The following is a 27,456-nucleotide window of genomic DNA, read 5'->3' on the forward strand; positions in this document are numbered from 1 at the left end:
CACGCACGTGCTCTTAATTGCAAAATTTTGAAAGTTCATGTACCTTTTTGCCAAAATTAAAAGATTATGTTAAATACCAAAAACACGCGAAAGTTGGTGATTTCTTGTGCATCTAAGTCTAAAATTTATAAAATATTTTTGTTTAAATAGTTTATCATATCTTTCATTTATAATACATATATTTATAATTTAAATAATTTATATTTATTATAATAAAAAATCCAGTTGAACTGGTCGAACCTTTAACCCCCAATGAAGCCGGTTCAATTTCTGGTCCGGTTTTAAAAATATTGGTTTCAAGTACAAATATATTATATAACATAGGTTTAATTCCGCTTATATTTGACCTTAAACCCTTGACCATCTATCGTCATCAGTTCAAGCATTTGATTAGATTTTACAACATTAATATGTATAGAGAAAAATTCAAAATTAAGTGAAACTAATTAGGTTAACCATTTTAAAAATGAAATAGTGGCCAGATCACTGGCATGATTAGATTATGTAATGTTGGAATTTTAGAAAAAAAAATTGAAATAAATTTGCATGTTATGTCTTTCCTTTATTTTCTATACTTTCTGCTCAGTTATTTTGTGCAAAATACAATTTGGTATTAGAAAAAAATTAGCATTTTAAAAACATTAACCGCTTTGTTAAATATTATGTAACTTTCTCTAGAATATAGAGTTGCAAAAAACCAAACTTGACTTTCTATTTCTTTTTCATAAATGTCATTTTAAATTTTAAAATAAATTAATTAGTTTGTTTCTTTTTAATATTTGCTTTCCAACATAAAAAATAAATTTTGAAAAGAATAAATTTATGAATTAATATTCATGGAAATATTTAAATTTTAAATTGAAGAACTCATTATAGAAATTTTTAAAAAATCTTTACATTTAATTTACTCGAAATATTATTTATTATAAAGAGTCATTTGAGACGCTCTAACAATTAGAACTGACTAAGATTATTTATTATAAAGAGTCATTTGAGACACTCTAATAATTAGATATGACTAAGAGCATACTTCACTAACATGCCCCTCAAGAACATTGTGCTACCGAGTGAAGAAACCTCGCATTTAATCACACCATCTTTGGATTTTGGTGTTCGAGTTTTACCTTTGATTCTTTGCGAGACCTCTATTGTCCAAAACAACCCATAATTTTTAGATGGAAAATACAATGAACAAAGCCTATTTTGCTTCTTCGGCAGAGCATGTGAAGGTGAGGATTACAACTAGTAAAAGAAACCAGAAACATACTATCTACTAGTGTGAAAACTAGGCAACGACCTTTTCAAAATATTTACCAAAACAACTGACCAAAAATTATTACATAGAAAATGCTAGAGATACTACTAGAGTTCTGCTAATGCTAGAGATACTCACCAATTAACCAGTAAAATAAAAAGTGTTCATCTTGGCGGAGCTGTCAAAGGCATCAATCCTTATCTATTTCTCTTAGATCCGCTCTTCTCTGCTGATACAGAACCTCCTTTTCCTCTACCTGCCGGCTTCTTTCCAGAAGATGAAGAACCACCTTTTCCTCTACCTGTTGCTATCTTTTTGGCATTCGACTTTGCCGTGCTTCTAAGTTCCACCTCTACTTTTATTCCTGCAAAATATCATAGCACCAATTACTCAAAATTAGCAATTAAGACAAAAAAAAAAGTCTCGGCATCATAACATAAAAAGAGCAAAGAAAATAATACCTTTGGATTTCAAACTATCAAGTTCAGATTGCAGCTTCTCGCCATCGGCGGTCGCTTCTAACACAAGGAACATACCAATTTAATGTCCAAAACCACATTCAGTAAAGCACAAGCAAAAATTCATTGTACTTATAATTTTACCAATGTTTCAGGACTAGACACTTTGGAGTAGTTTTTAAATTGATCCAACATATAGCACAATACCACTTTGTCCACTTGGTATACGAGGACACTGTTAAGAGTGGTCAAACAACATGCAGAGCCTCTTAATCACCTAGTGTGATTATTGGTTCGTCATAAATGTTTATACAACATTGTGGAAGGCTGCTATACAAGGGATGGAAAAAGTTGAATGGTTTTCACAATATGTTGCACCTTTTATGCATTTATAAACAGCCACAGTACAAACACTTAACAACAATCCAAGCATTCGAAAACTGTGTATGATACAAAAACTATATGGTGATAGTAATCAGAATCACAGTTACCTAAATCCTCTGCGTCAGAATAGTTTTCTTCTTCAACTTCTGCTAATGTATCACCATTTTCTTCTGCTACACCGTCATCATATGGTTCTATAATTGCTGCAATACGCTTACTCGGAGCCTTCTTAATGCCAGGAAGTGGGACTAAATCTGCTGCTCGTAACATTGATTTATTTCCTTTATATGCTCTGGTTAATGCAGCTTTGACAACAGAAGGGATGCCGTCCATTGGATTTTTGTGCCCCTAAATAATAAAAAGAAAAAATATGAGGACAACACCGCTAAAATTTAAAACTAGGGGAAATAAAACTAAAATTTTAATTTCTTCCAAATTGAACCAAATAAAATTTATAAGATTTTTAAATATTTCAAACCAATTCATATCAAACTAATTAGTTTGGTTGGTTTTTGGATTTTTAGTTTGATTTGAACCAAAAGTGAACTGATTTTTTACTTTGAAAACTGAACCGAACAAAATTTAATGGTCCAGTTCAGTTTTTTGGTTTACTTCAATTTTTTTACACCTAAATATGACACCGCTTGCTAAAAGTAGATAAAGCCACCTGAAACTTTGATAACTCAACAATAGTATCAATGTCTTCCTGACCCATAGAATAAACATTCATGAACTGCACAACTTTTTCAACAGCTTCATCCTGCTCACCATTTCATATAGAAAAAAAAATTCAGATAATTATTCACTGTGTTATTATTTGTTGATTGAAAGAACATGGCCCTTATGCACAAATTACATATCAATTACTGTTTCAAGTAGAAAAAAGATTTAAAAGAAAGTTTCATTTAAACCTTATGCAGCATACGAAGAGGATCAGTTAATTGTTTCAGAAGAAGTGCAAAGTATTGAAGTCGAAGTGTCTCCCTGTAAGGTATACATAAAGAATAGGGTAAGTAGCTTACAAAAGAAGTAAAACAGCATAATAAAACTGAAGTTAAGCCTAATTCATTGATTTCCCCATTGACTTTCTAAATGTCAACTCGTTTCCAATTAGGTTCCACTTACAAATTTATTTTTCAGTCTGTTTTTCCTGTTAGTTAACTTGGTCAAAAGGTTCTTATTTGTCAAATATATATAACTTAATTTGACTCGTAAACTTATAATTTTTTCAATTAAAGTTCATAAATTATCAAAAGTAGAAGTCCATTTTAGCACCTAAACTTAATTTCAGTAAGTCTATAATAAAATTGAGCCCCTAAGATGATTATTGGGCAAAACTGCCATTAAGTTTAAGAAAAAATTCAAATTAAAAACAACTAATAAAAAAAGAAGGCTGTTGAAGAAGAACAGAAGTCCAAAACCAATTGAAGAAGAACAAAACTTGTGGAACAAAGAAATATATAAAAACCACTGATTCATCAACATCAACTCATAAATCTATATGGAAAGGAAAGAGAAAGAAGAGCCCAATTTTTGTTAAAGAAGAAGAATTATTCAGTACAATAACCAAACAAGAAGAGGAGATATACCTTTAATGACTTCTTATATAATGAGTTCAAAATCTGATTTTGAATGAGCAAGACATGCCAATATTTTCTTTCTCCTCCTTTTTTACCTTTCTTTTGGTAGACATATAAACAAAACATCAATTTTTTTGTCTTTTCTTTTTCTAATTTAAGGATGTTTTAGTTTTTTTCATTTTTGGAATTGAATCTTACGATATACATACATATATATATATATATATCATCTATCGATCCAATCAATTTGAACACCAAATTCCTTCATGGAGATGAATCTTTTAGGTTGTGAAATGACTCAAATTTTATGATTCGACTAGCAAGTCACAATCTATACAAATTTGACAGCCTTGCTTGCACTATTTTTTTTTAAAAGTGTCATTTCCAGGTGTTTCTGTGTCCATTTTGGTTTCAATTTCCACGCTACATAGTTATTGGCCTACATGACCTAGAAACTCGATCATAACAGACTCCTGTAATTAGAGCTTTCATTATAGGTAAAGTAAGATGGAGAGAGAGAGAGGACATTCGAGTAGTTAACTTATCATAGCTAGGCTCTTGAAATAAATGACTTGAAGCCTCAAAAATAACAAATTAGAAATTCCAAATTAATTATCATCACTATTCTCGACCAAAATGACCTAAGCCTCAAAATTAAGAAATATTTTCTTCGTTAGAAAAAGAAGCATTAGACTCTTCATAATAGTTTAAGTCAATAAATTAACATTGTGGTAGAAAACAGAATTACCTCCCCAAATTAGATTCGCGGGAAGCAAGAAGATGAACATGCAAATCCTCCAAGAGCCTCAAATTTTTTGCCATAGTTGAATTCTTTCCCAGCCACCCACCAAACCTGTTAAAGTTCCGCTCTCCCTGTAAAAGAAAATCCATTTAAAGAGATCACCATGCAGCAAGTTAAGATGAATATGTAATATTTAGTAAAGTCCAGGCATCAAACAAATTAACACCAAATTAGGTTACCACCAAAACCGCAAGGCACTAAAACAAAAGTGATATTCCATATAATTATATATTATCATTTCCAGGCATCCAAACAACTATTGCAGTCCACTAAAAGCAAAAACATTTTGACATAAACACCAAATTAGGTTACCACCAAAACCGCAAGGCACCAAAACAAAAGTGATATTCCATATAATTATATATTATCATTTCCAGGCATCCAAACAACTATTGCAGTTCACTAAAAGCAAAAATATTTTGACATAGTAAATCGAGCTAGATCAAGTTACCAATCATCAAAATAAGGACTTTGACCGACTGCAGAAAAGTTATAAACGATCATACAGAGGTTCAACAACTGAGTGGAGATTTCAACCTTCTATAACAATGTGCATGGACTACAAGGAAATAAAATGAAAACCTCTCTAAATAAGGAAGGGAATTTATTTACCTGGTAAACAATACATGCAAAGCAATAACTAGGAAAATAACAATTGAAGAGAAGAAGTTTCCAGATTTAAGACTTGTATGTAAGGTTAGGCATTAACTCCTGTTTCACAGAGGTGGACTCCCAGCAAACTTAAAATCAAATGTACACAGCATATTCAAGAGCATCATGCATACCATGCATCATTTTGCACATGTATTTATGATTTTTTACATTGGCTAAACTCTTTCATTTGTAAACATATCATGTTAAAACCAATGCAAAATATGTGAAGAATGCAATAAGAAAACTGAAGTGTATGGCCGCAGAACTTGTAGTTTCTGTCTTCTTGTAAAGGAAACAAAGGATTCTATTAGAAGAAATGATGCAAATGAATGTAAACCCGAGTGTAGCCAAGTGATATGCACTATGATCCGCAAATGACCCTAAGATGATGTACACAGGCAGATTGACATTTAAATGGGCATTATCTTTGCAGGGTAAGCAACAATCAGGAGATAAAATTGATGCAGCTGTGTGAGATAAATTAGTGGGTGTACGAATGATACGAATGAACAAAAAGGCAATAATTTGCACGTTGGCCGTTGACGATGGCATGATTCGGAGGTGAAAAACATATTAGGTCACTGAACTTTCAATTAATTACAAAGAGATACTAAACATCAACTTCTTCCTTTAACTTCACTACACTTGAGTGTTTGTTTAAAAAAAAAAATCAATCTGATTTTGCTGATGTGGCCATCTTGTCCAGTCACACACCACCTTGTTTAAAAGTGACTATTCATTTTAAAATAAAATATATAGTTTGGTGACCTTTTAAAACTTATACACAAAATTATTTAGAACATATAATATAATTTACACATAATACTCCCACCAATACAAAATGATAGCCTCATTCTTAAAAACAAACATATTTAAGAAATATAGTTATAATATTGTAATTTTCCTATATAACCCTATTTTTATGGTTAAAAAAAATCAACAAAATAGTTTTCAAGTATTTCATTATTTTTACTATTAATCTAAAGGCCAAATCTTCAAAAAATATCAAACCTTTGTGATTTTTGTCAGTTATGAACAAACCTTTCAAAATTTGCAAATGTAACCCGTTTTGGCAAATTATGTTCCTTTTATAGTCATTTTTGAATCGGTTTGGTTTTTTTATTGTGATAAACTTTTTATTATGACACAACACGCAATTTTTTGATATTTTATTGTTATCAAATCTTATATAAATGGTTGTCATGTTGGCAAGAAAATCGGTTTGATTCGAATTTGGCTATAAAAGAAACATAATTTGCCAAAACGGTGTTATATTTGCAAATTTTGAAAGGGTTTGGTCATAACTGACAACAATCGCAAAGGTTTGGTATTTTTTGAGGGTTAAGATTATTATTTTAAAAAAATATATAAAATAACATATTTAATTAATAGTGTAAATGCTTCTTTAGTTTGACATTGATTTTTTATTGGAATTACATTTCTCATACTCTTGAATCTTGATAATAACTTCTTAATATCTTTGATATGTACTTTTCCATGTGCCCCTCCCACATAGGGGTGAGCAAAATTTCAAGCCAACCAAGGAAACCAACTGAACCAATGACTTTCGATTGGTTTGGTTCGGTCGGTTTAATCAGAGGTTGGTTCAGACTTCAATTCAGTTTTCAAAAAAAAAAATTGGTTTGATTTTGAATTTTGAAAACCAAAATTAACCGAACCAACCAAATAGCCCAATATTTAAAATAATTAACCCTTTATCTTTTTTGAATTTTTCTTGGGCTTTTTATTGGTTTTAGTTTAATAGATTTTAATTTTTTTTATTAGTTTTATAAATTATGCAAATTTTCATTCCCATTCTTAGTATCATATAAATTCCAATAAAATCTTTGTTGATAATATATAGACAAACAAGCAACATTATTCATAATATGAAAATTCAAAATTATGTCCAAAATTAAGTTTTAAATTTAAATGAAATAAATCTAGCATACAAAAAGTAATAAATATTATAATAATCATGCGTTGCCTACACATACGACTATTATATGTAATCGAGTGGTAGATAGCATTTAGAGTAAAAAATGTAATGCAAATAGTTAACAGATAAAAAATTAAAACACACATCACTTTTCATAAGTCATTTTAAAAAAAAAACTAATATTTGTTGCTATGCAATTTAAACAAATTTCTACTAAAAATTTTAATACACGATAATTTTTTTAATAAATATTATCATGTTATACTATTTCATTTAAAGTATAAGTCTAAAAGATCACCTAGCTTAATACTTTATTTCAAAATAAATATTAGCTTTAAATGACAAGGCATCGATCTAAATTGTTGATGTGATTACGTTTTCTTAACTCAGCTGGCCACACTGGCAAAATTAGATCAAAAAATCCTTTCTAGCAAATTTACATCCAAGCATTCTATGTGACAAAAACATTAAAATGGGGTAACCAATAAAGAAATTAATGTTAAGCATCTTTTTGAAATAAATTGTAAATTAAGTTATCTGCAGAGTTTTTCACCCCATGACTCCGCTGAAATGAAGTCATGGAGTCATAATATTTTCTTAGAGATTTGCTTCATTGTTAGCAATATAATTCTTCCCACTCAAGGGCATTTCAGATAATTGGAACAGCATGCTCTATCCATACAACCAGAACTGTTATGAGAAGTGTTGCCACCAATCAGCAGTTGGCAACTTCGCATGGCTAATCTTCATTTACCCAGAAAAACTATCACAAGTTAAAACTTTAAATAAACATGAGCCATGAAGAGTGATTTCCAGTTTTAGATTAATTAAATGCAAACCAGCCGTAGAAGTTTATTACGAACACTTATTTTAAATAGCCGTCATCAGAAGTAATTACTGATTCATAAATTGTAATCTTTCAATATGATGAACCAGAAATAAGATGCATAGCATGTTCCAGAGGCAAATTTATTACCTGTTCAAGAGTCTCCCTTTGTCCATGCATCAATGCAGCACTGAAAGGAACAACAAAACCAAAGAACATCACATGAGAAAAAAAAAAGCCAATTAAGCTCTCTCAAAATTTATTGGTCTGTAAGGCAAATACATACGGAATAATACAAGATGCTAAAGAACCAGATTGGGAGAGCTGCCACTGTCGATATCTTCGAATCTGAACATTTATTATATCTCCGTCAGCAATAGACTCAGCAGCACGCGCAATCATGCTCATTCGTTTCAGCCCATTGTCGTCCTTACCAATTGAACTTGGCCTATAATTTATATAATTTTCCTGCCATTTTTTAAGTGAAATAAACATGCATTACATATGTCAAAGAAAATAGATGAGGTCTAAGCTACATTTAGTTTCCAGATATTGCAAAGATCCATTGTTTAACAGAAGCGCCACCAACAGTCAAAACTGATTTCAGGTTCAATATAAATTCTTGTTATCACAAGTAGCTACAACTAAGAGCACATGCAAAATCACTTGGTATATACCAAAGTACAATAAATAGACACTAAAAACAGTTGGCAAACAAAATGTCTTAAGCTCAGATCTCGTAACCTCCTTTAGAGGTTTTAAATCCTAGGAAAAATCAGAATGGATAGCAATTGATAAATAAAATTCTCTGGGTTAATTATAAGAAAGACATTTCTGTTTCTCAAAGGAATGTATTAAAATCCTAATTCCAAGAACATATCTTTTATTTTGATACCAACATCTAAAGGCATGGGGTTTGAGGGACTTATGATGTCACCTAAAAAGCCCCAAATATCCCTGACATAATAAAATCTTGTAGATGGAACTTGAAAGGATAAATACCAACGCTTTAATTGGTTATTGATGTGGAATACATAGTTGATCAACCATGTGCTTTCCTAGAGAAATGAGAAAGATTGTAATAGTAGCATTTTTGTAATTGTGACCTCAGGGCTGCAAGATTTTTAAGTTTTGAGGGTCAAATCCGGTGGGAACTTCGGCCAACTATATTTTTAAGCCTTTTAATTGCAATCTTTCAGCTTTCGAGCGTTTTATTCTATCATAACTTTTCATTGGAATTTCCATTTTCAGCATCACTTATGGCATTTTGCTTGTTTTCTTTTATATTTCATTCTGGTGGTACTTTTTAGGGTTTGGATCCAGTTTTGAATTTTCTTATAAATTATTCGCCCTTAGATCTTGTTGAGGCAATTTTGGTTGACTAGCAAATTTGATAGTATCAATTCTGTTTTTCTTCACAATTTTGGAATTTTTTAAATCATGAAAACACGGATGTCTATTTTCTTGTCATCATTTAATTCAAAAAGCCAAGTCAATCATGCACAGTTTAATAGCCTCACGGTATTTATCCTTCCAACTACAGGCTTTTCCTATATCAGTTGGAGAGCTGTGTTCGCTCTTAAGAGAGGATCTTATGAAGAAGGCAGCAATATGTGGAGGAGATCTATGAATGTGTTGACTGAAACCATATTGAACAGAAAATAGAGCATTTAATAGAGCAACTGATGGAGGCTATGATACAGCGATTAACAGAAAAGATGGGGGAACTCTTTGGGAATTAGAATAGAACGAATTCTAATCAATGCATAGTTGATCAAGTATGTGCTATCCTATACAAATACAAAAAATTGTAGTAATGTTATCTCATAATTATGCCAACCTTCGGATTTATACAATTTTACCAATTTGAGGATCCAATCTTAATGACTACCGTTTTTCGACCAAATTCCATTGTTTAGATCTTGAACAATGCAATCTTTCTATATAAAAAAAAAAAAAGAGTTCCAAAACAAAAACGTTTGCATAATGGGAAATGTAGCTTCCTCAAAGTTTCCGTGCATCAGAGGATAAATATTACAAAACAGTTGAATCATGTAAGATTGCCAGCTGCAGTTTTTCTTTTAGTGGGTCGAATCAATTGATTGCAGAAAAATAAGTATCGTTACTGAAATTATAAAAAAAAGGCCTATCCAAATTCCAAATTAGTATTCTATAAAAAAATTGCCTCAATAAGCTCTAAGGGGTATATAATTTTATAGAAAAACAACAACTGCCAAAATGGCAAAAACCCTATAAAAATACTATCAGAAAAATATACAAAAGAAAACAAGAAAAATGCCTCAAATGGCTCTGAAAATGAAAACCAGAAAAAAATTTGATGGTAGTTACGAAACCGTCTCCGTAAAGAAGAAAATATTGATATCCATTTCCCAGTAAAAAAACTCATTTGCTAAAAAATGCCTCAAGACATAATTAGTTAACTATAAACTCACCTTACCCACAATCCACTGATAAAAACTCTTCTTCTTTCCAATAATACAATTTCTATAATTTACATAATTCTTTATCATGAACTTAAATTTTGATTATAATTCATTTAAAAAAAATTATAATTATGAATAAATTATTTGCATGAGTAAAATTTTTTATAATTATTATTTTATACAAATAAAATTGTATACTTTTAAAGTTTATAAATATATCCCTATATTATATTATTTATATGTCTGCCCCCACATTTTCATTTCTTATATTTTGAAAAAAATGGTTTCCCCGTGAGTGTTATTGTTTTGGTTCAACATCATTTATCCGTACAATTGCAAGCTTCCGCTATGTCATGTATCCAGTGTTGAGCATAGTTTCTTGGCTTAAATGCACAAAAAATCACCAACTTTCTCGTGTTTTTGGTATTAACACGAACTTTTAATTTTGGCAGATAAATACACGAACTATTAATTTTTTGCATATATGACCAAGTTTCCATTTTAGGTGAAAAACGGTGTCGTTTTAAGTATAAAATGTTGTCGTTTTAGGTCAAAAACGGTGCCGTTTTATGTTAAAAACGGTGTCCGTGTTATATATGCAAAAAATTGATAGTTCGTGTATTTATATGCCAAAATTAAAAGTTCGTGTTAAATATCAAAAACAGGTAAAAGTTGGTGATTTTTGGAGCAATTAAGCCTAGTTTCTTTTAAATTAACATTAAAATCTTAAAAGAATTATCACATTGCAAGATTAATAACCAACTTGAAGATTAGCAGGCAGGTTCAGCATTTAACAGGGAAGTTGGGTTTGTTTCTGGGACTTAAATTTTCATAAATTGTTTTGTGATGCCAAATAAAAAGCAGGTTAAATAAGAAAAAGTACCTGAACAAGAAGTGGTACTAAATCAGGATCACTCATGCTAAGGTCAATCCGCTCATCCATTCTCAGCTTACCTCCATTAAAACCAAAAAGCCTACAACACAGGGGATAACAACATACAAGGTTGAGTATTGGAATAGTTTCAAGAAATTAGCTTTTAGTTTATCTAGTTATAGTGAGTTAATTTATAAAAACTACCACAACACCCATATGTCCAAGTGACATTTTCTTATTTTAAATACATTCTACTATATTAAATAAGGGATGTATGACATTTAATCAGTTCAATAATAATTGAGTACCTATAATTTGGGTCAAAAAGAAATAGCGCGGACGGAGGGAATAATAATTAGCATTCACACAAACATAAGAAGTATCTTGTAAAAAGAGGGGGCAAGACCTGAGACTTTCTATTTTCTTTTTCTATAACTTACAAAAACATGAAGTAAATTAAAATAAAATGGAACGAATGCCCTGCTAACTTCACTAATTACTACAAGCCATTGCATTTGCAAGAAAAAGAATGATACAAAAACACGAGTGAAAAGTAGAAGAAGAAATATTAGACCATTCAACATCAGCAATGGCAAAGACAGCATGACAGACCTAATAAGATGATAATATTAATAACATTAATGAATATTGCAATATGCCAATTTAACTACTTTCTCCTATTAGATCTGTCATAGTTTTTTTTCCACGACCAATTAATTATTTCATAGGAAGCCCACAGAAGTTTTTGGGTCCTACTCGCCATAAGTAACAAGATCAATAAAATGTTACCTCAAATTGACAACCGCATGTATTGAATTATACCATATATATCACATAGTAATAAAAAAAATGGGTATGCAGGGGTACAGATATATTCCTTCATGAAGAGACAAACGCAATATTGAAAAAAGGAATATCCCATGATTAGACACCATATCAAATGCCTGAAGCAGTAAATAGCTAAAAATATGATAATCCAAATCATACTTGTCAACAGCTGTGAATGGAGAAATATCTTCATCTTTTGCACTGCTAAGAAGACGCTGTCTAACGTCATCATACTTAATGACTGACATGGAGAGACTCATATATTGCAACTGGTTTAAAGCCATTCGCAAATCTCCATTCACTCGCTCTGCTAGTTCTTCCAACGCGATCTAGAAATTAAGAAAAAAGGACATAATTACATTGTAGTTGGCAATAATATTCACCAAATTGTTATCATAAGAAAGAAGTGATTTGAAAGCCAAAACAGCAAGAAGAGTGCACTAAGATCACAAAAGTAAAAGAAGTAAAAATGTTGCCATAAAACCAGCAGTATATAATCCAAAACTTGAATTACTAAATTTGAGAAAACAGAAACAGAAAAGGGCAACAAATCAAGCTTCTATTCTACTGATTCCAAAATCTCGAGAATATTATATGTATAACTTAGAAGACTAACATCAATATTGCAGTAAAGCATTAATCATTTCATTGAAAATTATGGTGGAAGGATCACATGCTAAGATAACTTGTACAAGGACTTCAAAACCCATTAGAAGAGCTCTTGAAAGAGAAAATTCACACAAAATACATGCATGCCCTAACCTAAGAAAATCTAATTTTCAAGGAAGCATGTGCTTACCTCATTAACTTGAAGCCCCTCAGCATTTGCAACTTGCATTAACCTCTTTGCCATCTGCAATGAACCATATTCAGTGTCAATAACCTCATTGTCAGTCCCTGGAAATAAATAGTTTACAAAAAAATTGGGGCCATCTATAGGTGCATCTCTCAAGATGGCTAAGATCAACACTTCAGCTCCCCCTTTCCCTCTACCTCCCTTACCTCCCCCCCCCCTCCTCCTCTTATGCAAATGAAGAGATTGAAAACAGTAATGCAATAAATTTTAAACGTATATGTGGACCAAATGCATCCACCAAATAACATCACATGCACATGAACGCATGTATGTGCATCTGTATCTGTGCCTGACCATATTTATAGATAAATGACCATTATAAAATTGACTAGAAAACAATATGGAACACAGTATCCTACTTGGTAATTGTACATGCATGAGCAAAAGTCAGTATTCCAATACTCGAGTTCTCCACAATTAACTCATAGAAAACTCAACAAAACAGAATTCACCAACAAGTACTCCACCCCACAAGCAAGTGATATAATAGAACGGATGCAACAGGAAGGCCTTCTGCATGCAATCAAATTGATGACTCCAAGGCCTTTTCGGCAGAACTGGCAGATGCTTGCAAACAATGAGAACACATTCTTCACTTCCCACTTCTCATCCTGAATCGATCATCTTTTTTGTCTTAGTATCAAATTCATCAAACTGTCTCACACAGTGAATAAGTTACCTCAGAACATAAAATTAAACAAGGAAAACACAGTAGCTATGGTTTATCATAAACAGTGCTAGGGCTGTGGACCGGAGCCGGGAATTGTCGAATCTCCAGAATCGAACCTCAAACCATAGAACTCTAAAAAGGAGATCTCTAGAACCGTACCAAAATCTGGTTTGGCTCAATTCAGAGATTTGGATATTACGGTACACTTAGGTTTGAAGATTCGATTTTAATGGTTCACTTTGTTACGGTATGGAGGTCACAAAAGCAGACATTATTTTACACATATTCCTAAATATTAAATTAAAAATATACAAATACTAATTATAAAAATATAGGTATATAAATAGACAAAATTTAACTTAGATTGCCGAATATATAAAATACATAAATATTGTTTACGGGAGGGACACAGGAACACAGCGTGAACAGGTACGGGACACCGCGAAATACATGTCCCGGAGGTTTTTACGGTTGAAAGGAGGGCAAACGTCGCGGACACGCGGGGAACACATTAGGGACATGCTGGAGCAATCCACTCCAAGGGACATAAACAAAAAAAATTTTGAGACAAATCTTACTTATGTTAACAAGTCATAAATAATTATTAGAAAACACTTAATTAGGCCCATTAAAATTACAGCCAGCTAGGTTAGTTTAAGTTTTATTACGTTTATTTACCACCATAAGTTTTTAACTTCAATTCTTCTATATCCACCTATTAGTAAATAGTGCAACAAATTAAAAGAAAAGTGAACAGTGCCTCTGGACATTAATTTGTCAAAGACATTTGTTTTCTTATATCTTTATTTTTCTACTATCTCTTCAAAATTTCTTTTTTATATATTTGTTCAATCTAAACTCAAAAAAACATACACACTTAATAACTTATCTTCAATTTCATGGATTCCTCTTCATCAACTGCGGCAAACAATGATTATTTATCAAAAATCCTAGAAGATAATTCCTCTTTATAATCACGTAAATATACTTGATAAATTGAAAGGAAAAGGAGGTAATAAATGATTCATATATGAAAATTAATGGTCTTACTCTAGAATTAAGACTCACTTGTTGAAGATAAAAAAATTTGGAAGTAGGATTTATTCCAAAATGAATAATGAGATTCATTCTCAATTGCATAAGGAAATAGAGGAGGTTAAATTGAATCCAAATGTCAAATCAGTTAATTCTAGCACAAAATGATAAACAAAAGAAGTCATATGTTATAACCCTTGCCTTAAAAAATAAAATAGAAAATAAAACCAATAAAGGGAAACTCCTTATCATTTGAATGGCCAAAATATGCACCTAAAATCTACTCTACTCTATTTCCATTTGAGCTCTCTCCATAAGAAATATGCAAATACAATAAATACCTAAATTCATCCCATTATTTTCTTCTACGTAGCTCAAACTCTATGCTTTTTTTTTCTTCTGATATATGATGTAAAACCACCAAATACATAGCTAATATCTGCTATTATGTATTTTGACAAAAACAAAAGCAACTCTATAAAACAAATTGGCAATTTTCAGGCCACAAAATACAACCTCCAATATAAATTGGACACTAAACTTGAAGCCAAACATAGCCATCAAAGCTTGATGTCTTTTTTTGTACACCGCTAAATATACTTGACAGTTTTTAATACCCTCATCCACAAGGCCAAAGAAAATGAAAAGAGATTAAGGGGAAAAAAAGTCAGGTTTCCTCCTTTTCCCTGTTCTATCCAATGTTCAGAGTTAAGAAATCCCTAATTGCATAAATCCAATGTGGAATGAGATGGCCCAAGGAATTGAGAGAGGGATAGGAAAAAAGCATAGATAACTATTAACAATTTAACAAGCCTCATGCAATGTCAATTACTAGTCCAACATTGACTAAATCACAAGGTTTCAAAGACACTGCCATTATAATGACAACAGCCTCCATCACGGCATCGCCATTGGTACCACAACATCCATTATCATCACCATCTTACATCCATCATTTAAACCACAACATCACATTTAAAGACACAATTGACTGACACAATCACATTTAAAGACAACTATCAAATATTGCTGCCACCACTAATCATCATTATTCTCTGCCACCATCACCATCAACCCCACAACCAAATCACTTAGACCACCACCCACCTCTGACCACTACTACCAAAACTATCATTATCTGGGGATAGTTGAGAGTTTCCATTCAGAAACCAGAATTGCTTGCATGCTTAACTCAATAAGTCTCAAGTCTACGTTTAAATGAAATTGAAGTATGAGGGCAACAAACAGTTTCTGAAGAACAACAATTCACATATTGAAGTAATCAAAATAAATCAGAAAAACATAGAAAGTCAACATGTAGAGAGAAAAAGATACCTGATGTTTTGTAGGTTTCCGGAAACTTAAAAGTAAGCAGTAGTTAACTAGACTTTTGAGTTTCTGACTATAACGATCATTACATATGCAGATTATAGGAATTTTGGAAATCTTTATGCTAGCAATAAGATCAGCAACTCCACCTCTATCTCCTGCAGACATCCCATCCACTTCATCCATAATTAGAACTGTTCTTGGATGCTTCAACCTAAAATCTCATTCCATCAAATTAATTATATGAAAAACCATCTTACAAAATAATATGCAATTCAAGAGTAGAGATGAAAAATGTATAACCAACCTATCCATTCCAAAACCCAAAGCTTCATTGCTAACAAGTTCCTTCACACAATTGGCATTGCTTCCACCAATTCCCTTACTGATCTTAGAATCCGCTTTTCCTCTACTATCACTGGCATTCACCTAAGTGACAAAAACACAATACTATAAAAATGCAAAACAGAATGTGAAGAGGTGCAATCATAAAACGGAAAATTTTATCTAAACCTCAATTGCTTGGAAACCTAACATCTGAGCGACCAGCTTTGCTGATGTTGTTTTCCCTATACCAGGTGTCCCACTCAATAGGACAGCTTTTTTAGCGGTAGAATCATTCTGTTTTGTTTTCTTCCCCTTCTTTTCATCATCTAGGAACTGTTGATTCCAATATTTCAACCAACTATGCAGCTGGTTAACCTACATGGGACCACACAAAATAATTACACCGAGACCATGCATTTACAGACAAAATCCAGAAGTAGCCAGAAAATGAGGAAAGGCAGTGTCTGACATACATACCAGTGTCTGATTCCCAACGATATCATTTGGTGTCTTTGGTCTATATTTTTCTGTCCATGGAAGAGAAGTAAATTTGGTAGTTTGTTCTTTCTGCTTTGAAGGAATTGTAGCAGGGGTTGAATCTTTGCGACTCCCTTTTGCTGTTGAAGTGGTTCCTAAAAATAAACCATCTTAACAGTTTTTGTAAAAGAATTTATAACTAGAAACATAATCCAGCCAAGTATTTAGCAAGAAAAGGCATGCTAAATAAGCGGGAACAGGGTAAGAATCAATGAATGCATATAAGACATATAAAAACAACCCACAAGACTAAACAAAAGATCTAAGCTATTTGGAGCAGACTCATACTATTTACTTCTGCTTTCTTAGGACTTGTCTTTGACTGAGAAGCAACTTTTTGTACAGACTCTTTCACCTCTTTCCGAACCAGAGCCTTTGCATTAGATGACCGTATCATATCAAATAACTTGTCCTCTGTCATGAAAGGAGTGCTGCATAATACAACCCGAATTAAGTATAGAACATTAAGGCCTAGGAGTTAAAATGGAAAAATGTCAGCCACTGTATGAATCTGAGATAATCTACCCAAGCTCTTTCGCTTTGCTAGACTTTCGTCCTTCAATATCTTCATCACATAAAAGATAATTCTGAAAACAGATAACATTAGTAAAATGCCTCAACGCCAAATAAGACCAAAGTGAACCATAAAAACAGAAAAATGCACTAACTGTTTTCTTGCTGACAGATCCAGTAATGCGGCCACCATGCCGCTTAATCAGATCTTCTGCTTCTTCTCTTTCCAAACTGCAAGCATGACCGAAATTTAAAACACAGCTTGTAAGCATTAGCAGTAAAGACACTTCAATCTACATCCCAAAAGCTGTTGAGCAATAGCAGCATTCAGTGCAGCCACTGAATTATCACAAGAAGAATAAAAATAAAATATATCAACAAAATTGCAAAATTTTCTGCCAAAAAGAATACATACATCTGAGTCTTTCTTCATATGAAAAACCAAGTCAGACAATAAGGGATAATAAATACCTATCAAGTGTTCCACTGATTACAAAAGTCAAACCAGCTAAACAATCCGGGGCACCTTCAGGCACTTCCTGACATGAAAAAAATAAAATAGTAAAGGAAAACGAGTTATTACACAGAAAGGCTACTTGCTTATTCAAAACCAAAGAGACCGTAGACTGTTATTTTTCTAACCTTTTCTCCTTTGTGTAAAGGTTCTTTCCTTTCACCAAATTGCATAAAACCACCCCGTCCACCTCCCCTACCTCTTCCGCCAGCTGATCCACCTCTTCCTCCACGACCTCTTCCAGTAGACTTGAGAGGAGATTCAGTAGCCTCATCTTCATCACTGGCAACATTATCTACAGGCCTCTGAGCAACCCCTCTACCTGAACCATTCTTTAATTTCTTACTGGGAGTCACCTCAACGACATTCTTCTTAGCAGGCATGACAAAGTCATCATCATCTTCATCCTCAATCTCCTCAACTTTGTGAACTTTCTTCCCATGAGGGGATTTCAGTGACTGATCATCATAATTCCTAGTTTTTCTCTTCGCGGAAATTTCACTGATTTCTTTTTCATCATTTGACTGTTGTTTATCCTTTGCAAAATACTTGCTAGTTTTCTTCCTGCTTGATATATCTTGGTCTCCTTTTACCTAATGAAAATGAACCATATATTAACAAACTGCCCAAACCTATATCCTTCATAACTGGCAATTCTCAGATAAATAAAAATACCCAATTAAACTAAAAGCATGCAAAACCTAATTCTCAAAAAATAAGAACAGTTCCTAAAATCAGTGAAAAGCAATTTACTCACAGGTATTTCAGGCTCCTTCGGTTCAACTGAAGGAGGTTTCACTTTCTTGGCATCAGCGTCATTGCCTTTGTCATGTGCCTTCATAAACCATTTCCTAATATCTCGTTGCTATAACATAACAGAGAAGAAAATAGAAAAATCAACGTGATAAAATTTTCATATCTCATTTAAACAAAACCCTAATTAAACCCTTAACTCACCATATTTGACAAAACGCTGTACTTTAAGGTAAGAAAATGGAGAAATGTGTGTATGATGGAGACAAGAAGCGCGCATGCAATGGCTAGGATCGCTTCATGTTATCACTATAATTTTTGGTCGTTTCAAAGCTATTTTATGAACGGAGACGATAAAAGGCGTCCGATCGACCATCAGTTATCGACGAACGAAGACGTCTGTCATAGAAGAAATAAGAGCAAATTACTTTAAGGCCCCTCACATTTGTCATAATTTACAGTTTGATGCCTCTTATTTAAAAATCAAACGATTTGGTACTTCAGTTTTGATTTTTATAAGGCCCTTCTGTTAGTTCCGTTAATAATTTGATATTTACTTTTAAACGATTTGGTACCTCAGTTTCAATTATGTAAATGATTTGGTACCTCACATTTAATTATTTTAACGATTTGGTACCTCATTTTCAAACGTTTTGCAAACGATTTGGTAACTCACGTTTCATTCCGTTAACGATTTGGTACCTATATTTAACAGAAGGGCCTTATAGTTTACAAAATCAAAACTGAGTTACCAAATCGTTTGCTTTTCAAACAAGGAGTATGAAACTGTGAATTATGACAAATATGAGGGGTCTTAGAATAATTTGCTCAAGAAATAAAGGTACCAATAAGCCCCTAATATTTACCTTTAGAAATAATTAAAATCTTTTTATAGAACTTTATATCAAATACACTTTTTGTATTTGTATACTTCTTCTGTACAAGAATTGGCTTCATGTAAAAAGTCGAGTTGAGTTTGTATAAGAATTATTTAAAAGACCAAACTCATATGGAGATCTTTGTATCATGTCATTTTTTTCGAAACTCTTTGTACTAATTTTTTGTTTTTCTAGTCCCTCTGCTTACCAAATTTTCAATTTTTATGTCCTTTTATTGGTTTTTCCAGTCCTTATACTTATAATTTTTATCTCTTCCAGTTACATAAAAGGGCATAAAAATCAAAGAATTGATAAGTATAAGGATTAGAAAAAAAAAATTAGTACAAGGATTTACAGAAAAAATAATATAAAGTATAGAAATTTTAGTATGGGTTTGCCCTATTTAAAAAGATAGAGGAAATTCCACCATTTACCACAAAAACAAACATAATTACAAAACTATATGTTAACTTTTTTCATTTACAAAAATCTAAAAAATATTTACAAAAGTATCAAAAATAAAAAATAATTACAAACATACGGTATATACTGTGGGTATAATATCAGTGTATTAATAAACTAACATTATATCAACATTGTACCAATATTATACCAACATTATGCATACTGAGATTTTATTAATATTAAATAAAAATTTAACAAAATTACATCAAATCGTATCCTAAAAATTAAATTAATAATATACCAAAATTATACCAACAGTACCAAGAGTATACACATCAAAATATACTGAAAATTTTATTATTACACCAACAGTACACCACATCGTATATTAAAAATTAAACTAACAATATACTAAAATTATACTAACAATATACAAATTCTCTAGTTCATTATCAATTATACTGAAAAATACATATAAAAAAATTTATACATGTTATCAACTAGAAAATATATATAAAATTTGATAATCAATATACCAAAAATATACTGAAAATTATACCAATAATAAACCAAATACTATTTTTAAATTATCTGATTTATAGTTTTAATATTCCGAAATTATACCATAATTATACCGACATAATACACATCGTACTTTTGTAAATGATTTTCAGTATGCATAATGTTGACTTTTTTCATTTATAAAAATCTTAAAAATATTTACAAAAGTATCAAAAATAAAAAATAATTACAAACATACGGTATATACTGTGGGTATAATGTTAGTGTATTAATAAACGAACATTATATCAACATTGTACCAACATTATACCAACATTATGCATACTGAGATTTTATTAATATTAAATAAAAATTTAATAAAATTACATCAAATCGTATCCTAAAAATTAAATTAATAATATACCAAAATTACGCAAACAGTGTACCAAGAGTATACACATTAAAATATACTGAAAATTTTATTATTACACCAACATTACACCACATCGTATATTAAACATTAAACTAACAATATACTAAAATTATACTAACAATATACAAATTCTCTAGTTCATTACCAATTATACTGAAAAATACATATAAAAAAATTTATACATGTGTCACGACCCATTTTCATGAATCGTGACCGGCGCTAGGGTATGGGTATGGTTGTACCAAAACCCGTAGCTAGTCTTGCGGATAACCAACTTATATCATTTAAAACAATGTACCTGCAGAAAACCACATGATCGGGGGCAACCGAGACTTCAGCCTAGTCTAGCAGTACAATAAGCAACATATATTCAAAGTATACTTATCTGAAATTATAACTCCAACAGTATGGTAATATAATATAAATACCATAAATACTATAATCATGCCAAAAGTGATAAAGTAATCACCAACAATCAACAGTCTAAAAATATAATAAAAGACTAATCATAAATAATCTAATACTACTACTGCGGTCTAAGAGTTTAAAACAATTCGACTCTTTTATTCTGAAAATAAAATAAGGAACCTCCGAGAATGAAGAAACGGAGATCGACCAACGCTCAAATCATAAACCTGGAAAATTTGGTAAAACAACGGGGTCAGATTTACTGAGTAGAGTTTATATAACCATTTACATTTATTAAGTTTAAAACCTTTAAAACGTTTAATAAAACATTTTCATTATGGATTATCAAAGAAACCCTAATCCACAAATCTAAATCCATTGTCGTGTCGGTGAGACGTATCTCAATAACCGATCCCCGACTATCACTTAATAGATAGTGAGCCCAGGAGACGTATCTTCCACCGGTGCCCTCACTAAGGTGAGACGTATCTCAAACCTACCTCAATACCATAATCTTTACCGGTGCGCACGCAGTCCCGATTATGCCCATCGAGTAGCACGTTCCAAATCAAATCCACAATGCCGAAAACAGTTTAAAAGCTGTTTATACATATATATATACAAAATATAATAATTGCTTAATAAAGAGGTAAATAGAGATATAAACTCACTGCTTGCTAAATCCACGTGATCCTGACAAGCAATCTAACTCTGGTTCGCCTCTGAAGTACGAACAGTCAACGGGTCTAAATAAAATATTAAAATCATAATTAAAATCAGACCCTAACTCTAAAGAGTACTAGACACCACGTAGGACTAGCACAACGCAAAAGCAAGTCACATTTAATAAACACTTATATTAAATGCATTCCAAATATAACCCAAGTTATAAAGTACAAATCATATAAACATATTTAAAATGGTACATAAAATAATTTAATAAATCCGAGTTAAAATCCATATTAGTGAGTCAACCGAGTTATTTAAAACTACCAAGCTTCTTCCCACTTGTTGGGCGACCACAGTCTAACCCAAAGCAAAATATTATAAACCCGAGTTTATAAATTAAAATACTTGATAAAATAACTAATTCAAAAAAAATGGGACTCAAAATAAATTACCCATTATTATAATTAGTAACTAAACTTATTAAGTTAAGAAAATATTTTAAACTAACTTCATAACTTAACCAAAATAAAAACCTTAAGCCAATGTTATACTGGACCCAAAACCAAACACTGCCATTTAATAAATCAAAACAAATTCAAGATCATGACCATTTAAAAAAAAAACTTCATCGCCAATTTAAAGTTCAAAACATGAACTATTCTTATAGCCACTGAATCATTTATAGTTTGTTGCAAAAACACCTAATCTCAATTAACAACAAATCCTAGAAGCAAATCTCCAAAGCCATAGGGTAATCAAAGAAACATAAAGCTTCAGCAACCTAGAACTTTAGGCTAAAACGGCGGAGCTCAGCGACGGTGACGGTCACGATGAAAACCAATTCTCAGAATCATAACCAAACGAATTGATCTTAACATAACTTATAACTCAGTTAACAAGCAACATGTATACAATTAAAGCCTTAGGAACAACACAACATCAGAATATCAATCCTAGAATTCGGAAGCCAAGAAATCAACAAAACGGCCAAACGTTACCGCAATGAACGGAGGGATTTCTCTCTTTTTTTTTTACGTACCGTAATTGATTCCAACACGTAGGGATATATGAGGACGACGAGATAGATGAATCGTCGAAGAAAAACTCAGATCGATGCTAGAATAGTAAAGAACGTGCATTATAAACCGGTATCACGATATCGAATCGAAACAAAGAAAAAGAGACGGGAGGCTTACCGGATTGAAACGATTGAATGAGACGATGGAGGTTATGCAGTCTCAGAGAAGTTTATAAGATATAGCGGCTAGGGTTTTCAGAAACGAAATAGGATTTTTAAAATAAAGAAAAACGAGTGAATAGAAAAAAGAAAACGCAGAAGAAAAAAAATCCCTTCTGTTACACAATTTTGTTTCTGCTTCTTATATTACAAAAGGTGGGCTTTCATATATGCTTCATATATGCTATGGCCAATTACAAAAATATTGATGGGCTTTTCATATGCAACATTTACGTGGGAAGGATTAAGTAGGTGTATGCATGCATGGCAAAAATAAGGCTTTTCTTTTTTTTTTCTTTTTTTTCTTTTAAAAGTTAATAATACAAATCAAATACGAATTGAATCGCGATCGAATCAACGAACGACTCTAATAAAATTAAATAAAAATATATAATAATAAATTACCTAAAATTTGACGGAATGTAAAAATTATAATTAAAATAATAATAATAAAAATATATAATTTAAAAATACGGGATATTACATTCTCCCCAACTTATTAAAAATTCGCCCTCGAATTTAAACACATAAACAAATAACATAACGACAAACGTAGTACAAAAATAATCAACTAAAACACATAAACAACGATACACGTACCTCAAGGAAAGAGAAAAGGGTAACGTTTCCGCATATCGGACTCCGTTTCCCAAGTGCACTCCTCTACAGAGTGATTACGCCACAGAACCTTGACCATTGGAATCTCCTTGTTCCGCAACTTACGCACTTGCGTATCAACAACTTCAATTGGTTGTTCCTCATAGGACAGCTCCTGGTCAATCTCAACGCTCTGAGGCACAATCACATGTGAAGGATCTGAGATGCACTTCCTCAGCATAGAAACATGAAAAACAAGATGTACTAACGACATGTCAGGCGGAAGAACCAGACAATAAGCCACAGCTCCAATCCTCTCTGAAATCTCATAGGGACCAATGTACCTCGGAGCCAACTTTCCCTTGACACCAAAACGAACCACGCCTTTCATAGGCGAAACCCGAAGAAACACAAAGTCTCCCACCTGAAACTCGATGTATTTCCTCTTCGGATCTGCATAACTCTTATGCCGACTAAAAGCTGTCTCCAACCTCCGTTTTATCAACGGTACCTTCTTTGAGGTAATCTGAATAATCTCAGCACCAGACAACTTTCGCTCGCCGACCTCTTCCCAGCAGATAGGAGATCGACACTTGCGTCCGTACAGAGCCTCATAAGGTGCCATCTCAATGCTCGCATGATACCTGTTGTTGTAGGAAAACTCAATTAACAGCAAATGAGTATCCCAGCTACCCTGAAAATCAAGAATGCACATCCTGAGCATATCCTCCAATGTCTGAATAGTCCTCTCAGACTGACCGTCAGTCTGAGGATGAAAAGCTGTACTGAAGTCCAATCTAGAACCCAAGGACTCCTGTAACGCTTTCCAGAACCTCGAATTGAAAATAGAACCTCTGTCTGAAACAATCAAAACTGGTACACCATGCAAACTAACAATCCTGTCGATGTACAACTGAGCCAACTTCGAAGCAGGATACGAAACCTTGATCGGAAGGAAATGAGCTGACTTGGTCATACGGTCAACTATCACCCAGATGGAATCGTACCCTTGTCGAGTACGTGGTAAACCAACAACAAAGTCCATGGCAATCCGTTCCCACTTCTACTCTGGAATAGGTAGTGGCTGCAGATAGCCAAAAGGTCTCTGATGTTCCAGCTTCACCTGCTGGCAAGTCAGGCACTTGGAAACGTACTCTGCAACATCTTTCTTCATTCCGCTCCACCAATGCGTACCCTTGAGGTCATGGTACATCTTGGTAGATCCCGGATGAACACTGTAAGTTGACCTATGCGCTTCCTCCAGAATCTGGTCTCTCAAACCATCCAAATCCGGAACGCACAGTCTAGAACCAAACCTGAGAACTCTGTCAACAAAAACAAACTCGGAATTCCCATCCAGATGGATCTCATCCATAATCCGTTTCAATTATGGATCCTCAGCTTGTAAAGCTTTAATCCTATCAATCAAAACCGGCTGCACCTGCAGTTGTGCCAACAAACTCCCGTTTTGAGAAACCTGAAAACCGTAGCCCGAAGCTATCAAACCATGCCACTCCCTAACCATGGGTCTACGTCCAACCTCAGAAATATGGGCCAAACTGCCCGAAGACTTGCGACTCAACGCATCGGCTACCACATTAGCCTTACCAGGATGGTACTGAATAGTACAGTCGTAGTCTTTCAGCAACTTTAGCCACTTCCTCTGTCTCAGATTCAGCTCTCGCTGATCAAAGATGTACTTCAGACTCTTGTGATCAGTGAAGATCTCGCAAGTCGCACCGTACAAGTAGTGCCTCCAGATCTTCAGAGCAAAAACCACAGCAGCTAACTCCAAGTCATGTGTAGGGTAATTAACCTCATGCTTCTTCAGCTGACGAGAAGCATAGGCGATCACCTGGCCATGTTGCATCAACACGCAACCCAAGCCAATCCGAGAAGCATCGCTGTACACAGTAAAACCCTCTATGCCAGGAGGCAACGCCAAAACAGGAGCTGTAGTCAGAATCTCCTTCAGCTTCTCAAAACTTGCCTCACACTTATCAGTCCACTCAAACTTAACACCCTTCTGTGTCAGCTTAGTCAAAGGTGCAGATATCCGAGAGAAATCATGCACGAACCGATGGTAATAGCCAGCTAACCCAAGAAAACTCCTAATCTCGGTAACTGACCTCGGCCTCTGCCAATCCATAACCGCCTCAATCTTCTTAGGATCAACCTTGATCCCATCCTTCGACACCACGTGTCCTAAGAAGGTAACCTGTTCCAGCGAAAACTCGCACTTTGAGAACTTAGCATACAACTGATGCTCTCGCAAGGTCTGTAGTATAGTTCTCAAGTGATAAGCATGCTCCTCCTCATTCCGAGAATAAATCAGGATGTCATCAATGAAGACGATAACAAATTGATCTAAAAACGGCTTGAAGACCCGATTCATCATGTCCATAAACGCTGCTGGTGCGTTAGTCAACCCAAACGACATGACTAGAAACTCGAAATGCCCATAACGCGTTCTGAAAGCAGTCTTAGGCACATCGACGTCCCGAATCCGAAGTTGATGATACCCGGATATCAAGTCAATCTTGGAAAAGCACTTCGCTCCCTGCAACTGATCAAACAAGTCGTCGATGTGAGGAAGGGGATATATGTTCTTGATGGTAGCCTTATTCAACTGCCTGTAGTCGATACAAAGCCGAAAGGAACCATCTTTCTTCTTAACAAACAGAACTGGAGCACCCCACGGAGAAGTACTCGGTCTGATGAAACCACTGTCTAAAAGTTCTTGCAACTGCTCCTTCAACTCCTTCAGCTCAGCAGGAGCCATCCGATACGGCGGTATCGAAATAGGACCAGTTCCAGGAACAACGTCAATGCAGAACTCGATATCCCGATCAGGTGGTAATCCAGGCAACTCCTCTGGAAAAACGTCAGTGAACTCATTCACTATAGGGATAGTGTTTATACTGTCCACCTCAGCATCCATGCCTCGAACCACAGCTAAGAAAGCTTGACAACCCTTACTCATCATCCGCTTTGCCTTGATCGCAGAAATCAGATTCTTCGGTGTCTCCGCCTTTTCCCCTTGAAAAGAAAAGGGTAGATCGCCTGGAATCCGAAACTCAACCGACTTCCCTCGACAGTCGATCGAAGCATAATGGCGTGCCAGCCAATCCATCCCCAAAATCACGTCAAAAGAAAGTACATCCAAAATAACTAAATCAACACGTAAATATCTTCCATGGATAACCACGGAACACGATGGATACACAACGTCCACCACCACACAGTCAGACAAGGGAGTAGAAACAGATAAAGGTTCACACAGATTTGTTGGTGTTACACCCAACTTAGCAGCAAAACACGTAGACACAAAAGAATGGGTTGCACCCGCATCAAATAAAACAAGAGCATCTACGAAAGAAATCTGAAGAGTACCTTGCACCACTGCGTTAGATGCATGAGCATCCTGAGGAGTCAAGGCGAAAACTCTGGCCTTACCCTGACTCTGCTGCTGAGAGCTCTGCCCGGTACCATAGCTGCTAGAACCTCTACCACCGTTGCCATGGCCTCCAAAACCACGCCCTCCAGAACCTCGGCCCCGCTGGCCACCAAAAGAAGCAGCAGGTTGAGAAAACCCTGCTGGTGCAGAGAACGCTGGTCTCTGACTCTGATAGGATGGCTGAGCGACACTAGCTGTCGACATCTGCTGCCCAGATGCCTGACACTCTCTAGCAAAGTGACCCGGCTGGCCACAAGTAAAACAACCCTCTGGTGCTAAACGACACTCGCCTG

The 27,456-nt window shown here is 33.9% G+C and overlaps 1 protein-coding gene across 3 annotated transcripts; it reads right to left on the bottom strand.

Moving 5' to 3' along the window:
- Positions 1 to 1,148: 1,148 nt before the first annotated feature.
- Positions 1,149 to 18,966, bottom strand: LOC126673094 (replication factor C subunit 1). 3 transcript variants are annotated; one of them, XM_050367073.2, is made up of 22 exons: positions 18,783 to 18,966; positions 18,583 to 18,690; positions 17,954 to 18,418; positions 17,783 to 17,850; positions 17,467 to 17,542; positions 17,324 to 17,385; positions 17,087 to 17,229; positions 16,739 to 16,893; positions 16,448 to 16,636; positions 16,242 to 16,363; positions 15,941 to 16,148; positions 12,844 to 12,897; positions 12,204 to 12,373; positions 11,226 to 11,316; positions 8,185 to 8,366; positions 8,049 to 8,088; positions 4,426 to 4,550; positions 3,009 to 3,081; positions 2,765 to 2,857; positions 2,205 to 2,445; positions 1,717 to 1,773; positions 1,149 to 1,619 (listed from the first exon to the last, which is right to left on the bottom strand). In XM_050367073.2, the coding sequence occupies exons 1-22, from the start codon at positions 18,783 to 18,785 to the stop codon at positions 1,453 to 1,455; spliced, it is 2,892 nt and encodes a 963-aa protein (XP_050223030.1). In that variant the 5' UTR covers positions 18,786 to 18,966; the 3' UTR covers positions 1,149 to 1,452. The 3 variants fall into 3 exon arrangements, with proteins under 3 accessions (XP_050223030.1, XP_050223028.1, XP_050223029.1); XM_050367071.2 differs by having other exon boundaries at positions 16,739 to 16,908; XM_050367072.2 differs by having other exon boundaries at positions 17,081 to 17,229.
- Between the last annotated feature and the right edge of the window lie 8,490 nt (positions 18,967 to 27,456).

This window comes from Mercurialis annua, linkage group LG3 (genome assembly GCF_937616625.2).
Source record: "Mercurialis annua linkage group LG3, ddMerAnnu1.2, whole genome shotgun sequence".
Lineage (NCBI taxonomy): Eukaryota > Viridiplantae > Streptophyta > Magnoliopsida > Malpighiales > Euphorbiaceae > Mercurialis > Mercurialis annua.